Below are 13,996 nucleotides of genomic sequence, written 5' to 3'. Positions count from 1 at the left end.
GTCAGGGTGACAGACAGGTGTGCAGGACAGTGTATGGTTAGAGTGACAGCCAGGTGTGCAGGACAGTGTGTGGTCAGGGTGACAGACAGGTGTGTAGGACAGTGTGTGGTCAGAGTGACAGACAGGCGTGAAGGACAGTGTGTGGTCAGGGTGACAGACAGGTGTGCAGGACAGTGGGGAATCAGGAGATGTTAAGACTCACAGTAATGACAGTGGCTTCCACTTGTCACTGACATTGTTAAACTGACATCTTCAAACAGAGAAGCTTCACTAATGGAACGCAGTACACTTCCTAACAAATGATTTACAAAGGTTCTCATAAAGTGAAATGAAAAGTGTCACAAGAGTAGTGGATGACTGGCCAGTGTGTGTGACTGACAGGAAGGGCAGGAAAATCTCCAAACAGACAGTGGGACTGTTCACCTGACGCTGTTCATTAGTGGTCAAAACACTAACTTTTCTGATTCTTTTTTTTTTTTTTGGAAGTTTTGATCATGGATACAAATGTCCTGCTCATTAACCTGTGGTTGCGGAGTTTCATCATTTTTCTGGGATGGTGAAGAAGAAACACCTGGAAGTCTCTTGGAGACATTTATCGCACAGTCACAGACATGGTGATAGAGATGGAGCTGTCTGGACTGTTGTTTGTGTTTGTCACCAGCTTCCTCTTTTCAGTCTTGTTAGTGCAGTAGGTAGTGTGTCAGTTTCATCATCTGAGGGTCAGGACAGAGACTTTTAACATGAACCTGTTTGACTGGCTGTCCAGCAGCTTGTTGACAGTAAATCAAGTGTCATATTGATTTAAACCTCTTTATGAAAACATGAATATGACCATTTGTATAAAGTCATCAGCCCCTAGTACCACTAAAGTGGTTGGTGTGAGGAAGACTGACTCTGTAAACATTGTTGAATGTTCTATCATTTACATGAAAGGAATATTTGATAAACATTAATAATTATTGTTATTGTAATTAGAGTTAGCGGAGTGTGATTCCTCTCCTCCATAGAGTGTGTGATTGGGCTGTATCACATCCTCCCCCCCCAGCACCTGCAGTAGGTCCCAGCTGCAGCGATGCAGTCTCTGTGCAGAATTTGAGAAGGTCAGTAAATGTGAACGGACTCAGTCGAGACACAAATAAAGTTTACACTCAGCAGTGTTGACCTGGACATTGTCTCACTGGAATATGGGAACATGTCACAGAAATCCTGTCAGCACCATGAGACAAAAGTACATATTTATGACAATGACAACTGACACATATCTGAGCCCTATGTATAATTCAAAAACACTGTAGGACTAACATTTATCACACAGTCACAGACATGGTGATAGAGATGGAGCTGTCTGGACTGTTGTTTGTGTCTGTCACCAGCTTCCTCTTTTCAGTCTTGTTAGTGCAGTAGGTAGTGTGTCAGTTTCATCATCTGAAGGTCAGGACAGAGACTTTTAACATGAACCTGTTTGATTGGCTGTCCAGCAGCTTGTTGGCAGTAACACAGTCTGAGATGGTGTCTTCAGAGTTTCCTCTCAGCTTCCTGTGTCATACAGAACTCAGAATTAGAGAAACACCCTTTTGAGCGTTGATGGTATAGTGGTGAGCATAGCTGCCTTCCAAGCAGTTGACCCGGGTTCGATTCTGGGTCAACACCGTTGGTTTTTAGTCCTATGGGTCTTTGAGGCTTGTGTTTGGAAATTAAAATTTGTTTCAGTAACTAAGAGGCTGATTGGTCTGTTTTTGGGATGCTGTGTCTCTGGAAAAGAAGGTAGATTTGGTGTGTGAAGTCTGATACACACACATACAGTAAACTCTTTAATGTGACAGCTTTGGTCTTTCAGCATTTCTTGGTTATTTTATCACTGTTGCAGGAAAGAGAAGCAGTTTGCCACACTGGTCACTGTATATTAACACATCATGTTTCTATGTTCTCTAGCTCTGCACTCAGGGTAAAGTTTTCCCCATTTCAGATAAACCAGTAATGTCTCATAACTCCTCTACCCAGCTCCAGAAGATGGTACTCAACATCAGTGAACTGTACAACTGAATAGAAAAGCAGAAATGGACAGGATTTTTTCTCTTTATTTAACTATATTAATACTATTCATTATGAACATAAACCAACCAGAAAAACTGGAAAATTGTCCTTCTTCACTAACGTAGGTTTAGCCACAAGAATTTCATTTCTCAAACTCACACTATCTACTGAACTGTCAACAAGCAACAGTCGAGGAGTCAGGAAAGCGTACACATCACTGTCACAAACTCTCTATAGTGTTGTACACACCGTAAACACTACAGATGGAATCAAGAAATGCATCGTACTCGGGGGAAAAGACATGATGTGGTCTGAGTTAAATTTAATTTTATCCAGGAAAACCTAGTCTTCATTTTAAAAATGGCTCTATTGAGCATGTTAGGCAGAGATCTCTACAGGGATTGACTGGGAGTAATGTTTGTGTTATCTGAGTGTATTTGTCCCACAGTGGAAAGAACAACACTGTCAGCCAATGGACTGCTGTTTCTTCTCTTTCTTTTGGAGGGATTTAAAACCCCTGGATACTGACACTGCTCCATCTACAAAGTATCTCTGTCCATTTCTCATGACCTCACCAGCCTTACACACATACACAGATTTAAACTGCAGCATAGAATTTACTGATGTCAGAGAACCAAGGACCTGCACCAGGAATTTCCCACTTCAGAAACACTCTGTTATTTTAGTTGGATTTAAAGTCCTGAAGCTTCACTACAGATATTCACTGGTTCATCCTCATCTTCAGTGACTATTGACAGAGTCAGAATTTCCTCTCCACTGTCAACATTACAGCTTGTCACATCAAAGTGACCAGTCCAACAAATCTACAACAGCTTTTCCAGAGTGGGAGCAGTGGACTGATGTTTGATGTAGTGTCTATGGAAGAACACATGCAATTAACTAGACAACTCAAAAATGCTCTAACACATATGTCCTCTGGGACTTTATACAGTATACACTGCTGAGTGCAGCTGATGGTTTGAGTAGTGTATGTAGGGAATGATCTTGCCAAGCTTGTCTTGTATCAGTGCCTGCACTCCAGTAAATGACTACCATTGTCATTTCGTGATAGTATTATTTCTCGTTACTGAACTGTGCAGCATTGTAATACCCCATCGTTGTTGCAATTTGAATTTTTGAATGAACTTTTCGCTCTCTGCCCGACGTCAGGGAATATTAATGTTAAATTCGCTCGTCTGATTTGCAAGATTCTGCAAATTTAAATGTTCGCGAAACACGGTGGACTGTCTGAGGCTTGTGTGCTATAGCGAAAACTGCAGCGTGAAATTGTTTAACAAGAATGGCAATTATCTGAATACGTATTGGAAAACTCATCCCTAAACGTGTTTTACATTGTAGCTTTATTGTGTTACGACATTCAAATTTAAAAAACGGATATTACTGAAGATCTCCAGTTCTCAGAATAAACTTTTCCGTTAGCAAAAACGGCATCTTTTATCTGTATAATGCATCAGCGTTGAGTGCAACGCACAATAAGGTTTAGCACTCAGGCTTCAACAAGTCTGCAAAAACGAGTAACTCTATCACAAAATGACACTGATAAGCATTTACTCTGTTTACGCAACTGGTGTTGATTATTCTGCGAATCGTTAATTGTTTAATTGTTAATCCAAGCGGATTAACGGGAACAGGAGGAAATTAATGATGAAAGTGAGGTTTGTACTTCTTCTGTTTCTAGCTCTCCAGCCGCCACTGGTATCCGGGTATAGAGATAGAGCGGGAGATGGATAGGGATGGACGGACCTTTGTGAAGCTTATGAGGCTTCTTCCTGATTGTGCCGAAGAAAGATTCAAACTGTCGGAGCAGCTTCAAACAGCACAGTGACATCTGGTGGTTTGCAGAAATTATAGCAGCCATGAATTCGAGACTGCGGAGAGAGAATGCATACAACGCCTCTTTGATTCGAGTTTCGATACAATGAGTACAGTTAAACCCTAAGAACGCCATGTCTGTTCATTTGGATCTTCTGTTAACCACTGGTCACTCATTAAAGTGTTTCCAGAAATGTATATGCTGCATTATGTCTAAATTTACTACAATTCAACTATTCCCTCAAAAATTATCATATTTTACCTATTAATGGAAAGCATGTTCTGATATCACACTATGTGCATCCTGTGCTTCATTTAGCTTGAAATTTGTCATCATATTTATTTTGCTATGCCCGTTTTTCAGTTGAGGGAGTCTTAGTTTCAAAATAAAGAATAAAAACCAATAATGTCAACAACTACTGCTGTCAAAATGTTCACACACTCGCGATCGCCGCTTTCTAATTGTAATCTGCATATTTTATATCTCAGTATCTCTGGGCTCACTACAACTAGCTGGGGCACGGGATAGCCCCAAACCTTCAAATCTGTCAAACCCTTCCGGATGTTTTGGTGATATCTGAAGCTTCGGATGTCATCAGTCACGTGGTAATGGCCATTTGGTACAAACTTTGACACAGTGTTTTGAACCAGTATGCTTTGCGCAAGTGAAGCAAGATTCTGAGCATCGGTCTCAAATATCCCATCATTAGAGACAGAGATAGAGACAAGCACAAGACTTAGACTTGACACAGAGACTTTGACCAAAAGACCAAAGATAAGACAGAAACACAAGGGTCTTAAATACATTAGCATAAGAAGAAACAGGTGACAAAAATGAACTAATATCTGTGTGAATCAGAAAAACAATGTCTAGAGTCCTCCAGTTCCCTCTAGTGACCAGACTGAGATGGTCTGGTTTGTCGACCAGAACACCACTAGACACCTCATCTCCTGCTCACATTTTGAATACAAACACGGACATGACAATATAATGTTCTAATAAAATATCTAAGTCTACAAGGGTGGGAGGGTGTGTGATTCTGGTTTCATTAACACATAAACACACAGCAGGCAAATATCATATCACATGTAATTAAAACACAACTGTGTTCATGAACAGATTTTGATTTTACATCATCACTTTATTCTTTTATTTTTTTATAATCTTGACTGACATGTTTTTTTTTTCCCTTGTCATGTTGATGTAAAACATTATATGAAAATGTGAACATGACACTTTATATAAAACTATCAGCTCAGAGAATGATTAAAGTGGTTGGTCTAAGGACTGCTTTTTAAAAATATTATATTGTTTTCATATTTCTCTAACAGATATTTTTGAAGGAGATGTATAATTAGCTTTACAGTTAGTGTAGTGTGATTCCTCTCCTCCACAGAGTGTGTGATTGTGCTGTATCACATCCTCCCCCTCAGCACCTGCAGTAGGTCCCAGCTGCAGCAGTGTAGTCTCTGTGCAGTCTGACTGAGGGAGGTTTTTGTACGGCTCTATATCACTGTGTGAACACATAGCTACTACTGATGTAATGTAGACTCTGACAGTAATAATCTCCTGCATCTTCAGTCTGGATGTTACTGATGGTCAGAGTGAAGTCAGTCCCAGATCCACTGCCACTGAAACGATCTGGAACTCCAGACTGACGGGTGCTTGCATCATAAATCAGGAGTTTAGGAGCCTCTCCAGGTTTGTGTTGGTACCAGGCAAAATAATTACCACCAAGCACTGCAGAGCTGGTTTTACAGTTGATAGTGACTGTGTCTCCTGGAAGAGCAGATTTCACTGCAGGAGTCTGAGTCACAGTCACCTGACCTCTGGACTCTGAAATAAGAAAGATGAGAAAAAAAATCACTTTCAATTATTCAAGCAACATATTCTGTTTCATTATCACTCTGTTTATCATGACTGATTAACTGAAATAAAGAGGTCATATACTTCTCACTTTCACAACAGCAGCACATCACAACATCAAAAATACATCTATGGATTACATATGTATGAAAGACTTTAAATTCACCAAAAAATTCTGTGAAATGAATTTCTTTTTACCTTTGAAACAACACAAAAGTGTCAAGATGAAGATGGTGATGAAAGTCATGCTTGCTGTGGGTTAAGGTACTGGGGCAGGCAGCTCTCAGTCATCAAGTCTTAAACTCACAGGGCTATAAACACTCCCAGAGCACTCAAGCATGTGCTGTCAATGCAAAGTGTCCTCTCTCTATGGAAATGATCTTCCTTACAGCACAGAGTAAAGAGTTCTATATGATCACAATACTTACAGTTTACTGATACAGTCTTTACTTACAGTGTGTCTGACTGTTCAAGACTGAACTCACTTACTATGAAAATGATTATTTATTATAAATATTTCATATTAAAATCTGATGTTGGTGATGTCTGAATTCTCTGTGGTGTCAGAGATGTGCCCTCAAGGATGTTGTGACAAAATGGAGCACACACAACACATTATCTTCACTAATGAAAGGAGAAAATTTTGGAACTTTTGCAAAGGTTTTGTTGTTATTTTGAATTACTCATACAAATGAAATCACACACACACACACACAAACACACACACACACCATCACCATCATCTGCCCCCCATCCTCTCTCACTGACTTAACAGGGCAAAGTAAACAGGCTGAAACTCATACACACAGAAATGAGAGGAAATGAGGAAACATGTTACATACAATTAATTATAATTAATGAAAAGAAAAACGATTTCCCTTCCAAAACATCTCACTCACATTATAGAGCACAGTAAACACAAAGACAAACATACATACATAAATAAGAAATAAAATAGCAATTATAGCAATTAAGTCCCACAGTGGAAAGAACAACACTGTCAGCCAATGGACTGCTGTTTCCTCTCTTTCTTTTGGAGGGATTTAAAACCCCTGGATACTGACACTGCTCCATCCAGAAAGTATCTCTGTCCATTTCTCATGACCTCACCAGCCTTACACACATACACAGATTTAAACTGCAGCATAGAATTTACTGATGTCAGAGAACCAAGGACCTGCACAAGGAATTTCCCTACTTCAGAAACACTCTCTCAGTTGAGTTAGACAAAAAGTCCTGAAGCTTCACTGCAGATACTCATTGGTTCATCCTCATCTTAAGTGACTATTGAAAGAGTCAGAGTTTCTTCACCACTTTCAACATTACAGCTTGTCACAAAGTGATCAGTCCAACAAATCTACAACAGCTTTTCCAGAGTGGGAGCAGTGGACTGATGTTTGATGTAGAGTCTATGAAAGAACACATGCGATTAACTAGACAACTCAAAACTGCTCTAACACATGGTTTATCTGGGACAGTGTACAGTACTGTTGGGTGCAGTTGATGGTTGGAGTAGTGTATGTAGAGAACGATCCTGCCAAGCTTTTCTTGTGTCATTGCCTGTGCTCCACCTTTTACTCCTGTATGGGAAATTTGGAGTCCCCTGTAATGGGAGTTGCTAATTCTCAGAGACAACAAACTTCAGATGTGATGAATCATTTCTTCTTTATTCCATGTGCATGAGAGAAGCAAACCTCAGAGATGAAGCACAGTTCTCACTGAGGTAAAGGAGTGCAGAACTTTTCACACAGTGAGATTTCCAAGGACATGTGTGGAGGTATAAAAGATAACCTTTCTCGTGAAGCACCCAGGTCCTGCAGACACACAGAGGCCTTGTTTTCTACACAATAAATGTTTTCTACATATTAAATAATAAATTGTTCTAATATGCAGATACATTTTGCTGCATATAATAATTAAGTTAGCACAGGTCCCTATAATATTAATACTTCATCATGACAATAGTCATGAGGCACATTTTCCCTCTGAAAGTTACAATCATAATGCAAAGCAATATTTTTCCCACATCACCCATACCAGCAGCACCATCACAGCACTGACTGATGATGTTTCCAGCACTGTACTCATCATCATACTACTGTTTCACTGTTTGTGTTGTCAGGTTGTCACACCCTGGTCCCTCTGTCTCCTCTGTGTCCCCTTTTTCATTAGTTCTCACTCTAGTGTTCAGTCTGGGTTCTGTTTTCACTGTTTTCTCTTGTTTCCCCTCCTCTTTGTCAGTTTGTGGTTCAGCCCTGTTTAGTCTTTTAGTCCAATCATTGTTCTCACCTGTGTTTAGTTTGTTATACCTCGTTAAGCCTTGTTTAGTTTGATATAAGTACTCCTTGGTCTCCCCTGTTTCTCTGTTTTGGCTTTTTTTTTTTCTTCTTCTTCTTCTTCTTCTTCTTCTTCTTCTTCTTCTTCTTCTTCTTCTCCTCCTCCTCCTCCTCCTCCTCCTCCTCTTCCCTCCCTCATGGCACGTTTGGTTTCCTTGTCTGCCATGTTCCTAGTCCTGTTCCAGCACCTGTAGTCTGTAAGTCTTTGTAAACTATTTTTAGCTATTTTTGAGGTAAATAAATGAACTCTGATCTGCTCTTGCATCCAGCCTCTTTGAAGAAACGTGACACAGATATTCAGCATCCAACAGATTCAGATCAAACAAATCAGTGAAGCTCTCTCCAGGTACAGGACAGTAAAACACATCAAAGCTGCTTATCCAAATTAGGGTCACGGTGTGCTGGAGCTTATCCCCCGCACTCATTGGGCGAAAGGTGGGGAAACACCCTGGACAGGTCACCAATCCATCAAAGGGCAGACACACAAACAAACACATTCACATTCACAGGAGGAGGAAACCCACGCAGACACGGGGAAAACATGCAAGCCCCACACAGAAGGGAATTGAACGTGGGACCTTTTTGCTGTGAGGTGGCAGCGCTACCCTCTGCACCAACGTGCCACCCCATTAGAGAAATTCAACTGTTTCAAGTCAATACCACAAGTTGTCCTTACTATAATACAGTACCTGTGAAACAGTGATGCCACCTGAATGAAAATTCAGGTGAAAGAAAAGAGAGTAAAAACAACCTGAAAATAGTATGTTTCAGTTGATTTATTTATATTCTGTATTTTGGAACTGAAATTTATAGTTTGAGCTCATCAAATTCTATTTCACTTGTTGACAGATGTGGTGTTTTTTCTTTTCTTTTTTCCATCTTTACAGGAAACAGACTTTAGCGTAAGCCAATAGCCTTATAGGGACGGGCTTTAATTATCCAAGGAGCATGTCATTGGTTTAAAGAACTTATTGAATGTACACACCCTCAAATAATGCACTGGAGCCCAGCTCTGACTGAATCCTTTTTTCAGTCTGAACTAATCCTTCTGAGGGACATGGACTATCACTCCCTCGGTGAATGACAAGGAGGCATCTTGTTCCTCAACGAGATGATCCAAATCACTGAATCAAATAATCATTCATTGAATGAAACGGGGAACATCTTGTTCATAAACAAAAGGATGTAATTCATTGATTCACTCACTCATTCACTGACAGACACAGACACACACAACTGCCATCCACACCTGAACCACTCCTGTTATTGTACCACCTCCAGGCCCCTTTCATTCAGAGTTTGGATGGAGACAGAAGGCACTTTCGCACCAGAGGAACTTTTCCATAGTTCTTAGAACTGTTGGAGAAACTACCCCCTTTTACGTGTGTTTGCACCACAGGAACTTAGAACGATCATAGTTCTTAGAACGCCGTTTTGAGGGGCTTTTTTAGCTCCTACTTCAGGGTAGGTACTTTCGCAGCGCAATAGGAACCTTGTGACGTACGTGTACAGCCATTGGTCCAGACGCAGGCATATGATGATTGCAACCGCCATTTTTAAAGATTCGTGCAAAATATAAAGTTTTAGAACTTCTTACATTTAGTTTTTGATATTCATGTCTAAAAATGTCTTAAAATGTCTGGAATTGTAGGAGGGGAGACATGGTTTTTATGTTTTAATTTACCTGTATTTAATATCCCCCAGCAATGACCATTTCTGCAACGTCCAATGTATATTTATACATTGAAGAGGTAGCGTACACTCCGCTTCGGTAGGTGCTTGTGTGTCCGCTTGTGTGGCTGTGATCTGCATTTTAACCTAAAATAACAATGTATTTATCCAGCTTAGGATTTGAGGGCTGCGGCGGGGAAAAAGGAAAAAAAACACGATGCTACAAGCAAGTGTCAGGCACAAGCGCTATGCTAGCACCCGAAAAGTACAATGCCCATCGAGTCATTCACTGCTACTGAGGTGGTAAATGTAGGGGGACATTTTTTCTTCCATTGTAGTCTAATTTGTCGATTCCTTTTGCCACAGTAATGGTATTTTTTCCATTTAGAGGTATTTAAAATGTCTTAAAAGTCATTATATTTGTACTTAAAAACATGCAGCTATCCTGGTTAGTCGTAAACAACAGCTCTTAGCTGCTATACCGTCGGCCGGCTTACATCACTTCAGCGTTCCTACTGGCGGTGCGAATGCAAACAGAAAAATGGCCCTAGAACGAATGTAGTTCTAGGGGAAGCTCCCCAGGGGGTAGTTCCTATCAAATGAGACCCTAGAACTGTTCGGTCCAAAAGCACCTAGAGACAGAGACAGAGACAGACACAGAGACAGAAATGAAGACAAACACAGGACTTAGACTTGACACAGTGACTCGCACCAAAAAAGGACCAAAGACTGGACAAGGAAGACAGAAATACAAGAGACTTAAATACATAAACAGAAGAATAAATAGTTGATATAAATGAACTAATGATTAGGTGAATCAGAAAAACAATGTATGGAGTCCTCCAGTTCCCTCTGGTGACCAGACTGAGATGGTCTGGTTTGTCGACCAGAACACCACTAGACACCTCATCTCCTGCTCATGTTTTATATACAGACACAGATATGGCATTATCATATTCTAATAAAATATCTCAGACTACGACAGTGTAGGAGTGAGTGTGGTTCTGTTTTCATTATCACATGCACACACAGTAGGAAAATATCATATCACATGTAATTAAAGCACTACTATATTGATGAACAGAGTTTACTTTTACATCATCACTTTGATTCAATTATTTTTTATGATCTTGACTGACATGTTTTTTATTTTGGCATTGTCATTTTCATGTAAATCATTTTATGAAAATGTGAGCAAGATGCCGTTGAAAAAGCCAACAGCGCAGAGAATAATTAAAGTGGTTTGTCTGTGGAGGACTGACTCTTTAAATATTATAATGTTCTCATATTTTCATAACAGATATTTTTGAAGGACATTCATTGTTACTGTAATTAAAGTTAGTGTAGTGTGATTCCTCTCCTCCACAGAGTGTGTGATTGTGCTGTATCACATCCTCCCCCTCAGCACCTGCAGTGGGTCCCAGCTGCAGCAGCGCAGTCTCTGTGCAGTCTGACTGAGGGAGGTTTTTGTACGGCTCTATATCACTGTGTGAACACCAAGCTACCACTGATCTGATGTAGACTCTGACAATAATAATCTCCTGCATCTTCAGTCTGGATGTTACTGATGGTCAGAGTGAAGTCAGTATCAGATCCACTGCCACTGAAACGATCTGGAACTCCAGACTCTAATGTGTCTGCAGCATAAATCAGGAGTCTAGGAGCCTCTCCAGGTTTCTGTTGGTACCAGGATAGATAAACACCACCACTCACTCTAGAGCTGGTTTTACAGTTGATAGTGACTGTGTCTCCTGGAAGAGCAGATTTCACCACAGGAGTCTGAGTCACAGTCACCTGACCTCTGGACTCTGAAAGGTGACTATCATGAATTAGATTAATAAAGAAAAACAGATTACAACTGTATATTTCTTATGACTGTAACTGCTTCTGAAAAATACTTAATATTGAAAATTACAACATGTAAATGAGTATGTTCACATGTCCCTGACCTCTGGATTCTTAAGCTAAACACAATGGAAGTGATGATTACAATTATAAATTATGTGTAAGGATGATAGGAGTATAAACTGTTATCTTTATATGTTTATTATATCAGGCATACAGACTGTGAATAGGTTTCATATCTCTCCCACCTTTTAAACAGCAGCAGGTCAGTGTCCAGATGAAGATGGTGATGAAAGTCATGCTTGCTGTGGGTTAAGTTACTGGGGCAGGCAGCTCTCAGTCATCAAGTCTTAAACTCACAGGGCTATAAACACTCCCAGAGCACTCAAGCATGTGCTGCCAATGCAAAGTGTCCTCTCTCTATGGAAATGATCTTCCTGAGTACAGCAGACAGCCTGCACTCATATGTTCACACAAGTGGAACCATTCTACACTTCATAAGGCCAGAGTATTATGGCCATATTGTGTTATATACTGACATCTAGTGTCAAAAAAGAGAATTGTGATTACTTATTAATGTTACTGGGTCATTTTATGTAAAGATTTTCTTAAGTTCATTGGACACTAAAACTGTAATTTTCACAAAGAGTTACATTCTGTTCTGTAGTTGAGACTACACTGAGAATTTCTGCTCTACTCTCAGACAGAGAACATTCACTAATGGAAAGCAGTACATCTGCACACAAATATTTTTCAAGAGTCTGCAGGATGCTGTATAAAGTTACCCATAATTTGAAATTAAAATTTCACCAGAAATATGGATGACAGGCCAGTGTGTGTGTGTTTGAGAAGAAGGAAAGGAAAATCTCCAAATAGACAGTATTCATGTTCACCTGAAACTGTTCATCACTGGTCTAAAGCACAGACCAAGTGTAATCCTAAATTCTATGTAAGCTTTTTAAAATTTACATTCAACTAAAAAATTATAAAATGCTTTCATTTCAGTTTGCAGATCCACCATAAAGCAGCAAATATTACCTTTTGTTATTTTAGACATTTTGGAACCTTGTGGCTTGACTTCAAATCCCACCACATGAGAGTTGTCTGTCCTGCCCATTAACCTCAGGTCACTGAGTTTAATCATTTTTCTGGGACAGTTAAGACACTACGAAATTTTTCTGTTATGTAGCTGGTTATGTTTCTAACAGTGAGAGTCAAATAACATTTAACAGCCATTGCGCCACTTGTACATTGTCTTTTATCAGAAAATGGCTTTTCACTGTAATAAAGTTTTGTGATGCATAAAAAAATTCACTCTTTCTGAATGAATCTTTAAAGTGAATTAAATGATTTGATTCACTTGTCTGCACTGACTGCTTCACTAAGCTCATGAAGTTTCTTTCACTTGTTGAGAGTTGACAGCAGACCAATGACTGATACAGTGAGTTTTTGTTTTTTAGTCCCTTTAGAGAACTGACCTGAGCCAATAGCCTTATCAGGGCGGGCTGTATTTATCTAGAGAACATGTCATTGGTTTAGAGATCTTACTGAATGTACACACCCCCAAATGATGGCATGACACTTAATGCACTGGAGTCCAGCTCTGACTGAATCCTGTTTGGAGTCTGATTGAATCTTTCTGAGGGACAGGGGTCGTGTCTGAAATGGCCCAGTATACACTGCATACTGCATACTGGCCCAGTATACACTGTGTACTGCACACTACTCCACACTCTAGTATACAGTATAGACTGCAAGTATGAGAACTGGCATGCAGTGTACTACACAGTCACATGACTGCCATGTCTGCCATGTTTTTTGAAATTTTTGGAGAGTTGGAAATCCCCGCGTTGCATCATGGGATGCAGTACCCAACGAACTGAGCTCTTCTTGTATACTGCAAATTTTCACCAGAGCAGTACATCATCTGGGTAACTGTCATGTACTGCAAAATGTTTATGTTTTCATGTACTGCATACTACATACTACTTTTACGTTAAGATCAGTATATGAGTAATATGTGCCATTTTGGACACAGCCATGAGCGATGACTCACTCACTGAATGACAAGGGAGCATTACTTTCCTTAATGATCCAATTCACTGAGTCACTCACTCACTGAACGTAAAAGGAGGGGGAAGCAGTATAAGAAGTGGGGGGTGAAAGTTGTTCAGGTGTCCACATAACTGCAGTCTACACTGGTACTACCTCCAGCTCCCTTTCATTCAGTTTTCAGATAGAGTCATGTATAAAAATGCAAGACAATAACATAACACTTGTAACATGACAGGAAAAGAACCTACCTGGGCATAAAGACACACACACACACACACACACTTGCACACACACACTTGCGCACACACATACACACACAAATGCCATCTTGACAATATTCACTATATTCCTGTGT

The 13,996-nt window shown here is 40.0% G+C and overlaps 1 gene segment (V, D, J or C); it reads right to left on the bottom strand.

Annotated features, from left to right (window-relative positions):
* Nucleotides 1–5,378: 5,378 nt before the first annotated feature.
* LOC115825573 (Ig kappa chain V region 3381-like) lies at nt 5,379–11,892 on the bottom strand. The segment is given in 2 exon segments: nt 5,379–5,704; nt 11,835–11,892. Coding segments are annotated over 2 exon segments (378 nt in total).
* Nucleotides 11,893–13,996: the final 2,104 nt, after the last annotated feature.

This window comes from Chanos chanos, chromosome 12 (genome assembly GCF_902362185.1).
Source record: "Chanos chanos chromosome 12, fChaCha1.1, whole genome shotgun sequence".
NCBI classification, from domain to species: Eukaryota; Metazoa; Chordata; class Actinopteri; order Gonorynchiformes; family Chanidae; genus Chanos; species Chanos chanos.
Note: the sequence above shows the minus strand (reverse complement) of the source record. Positions and strands in the feature narration are given on the sequence as shown.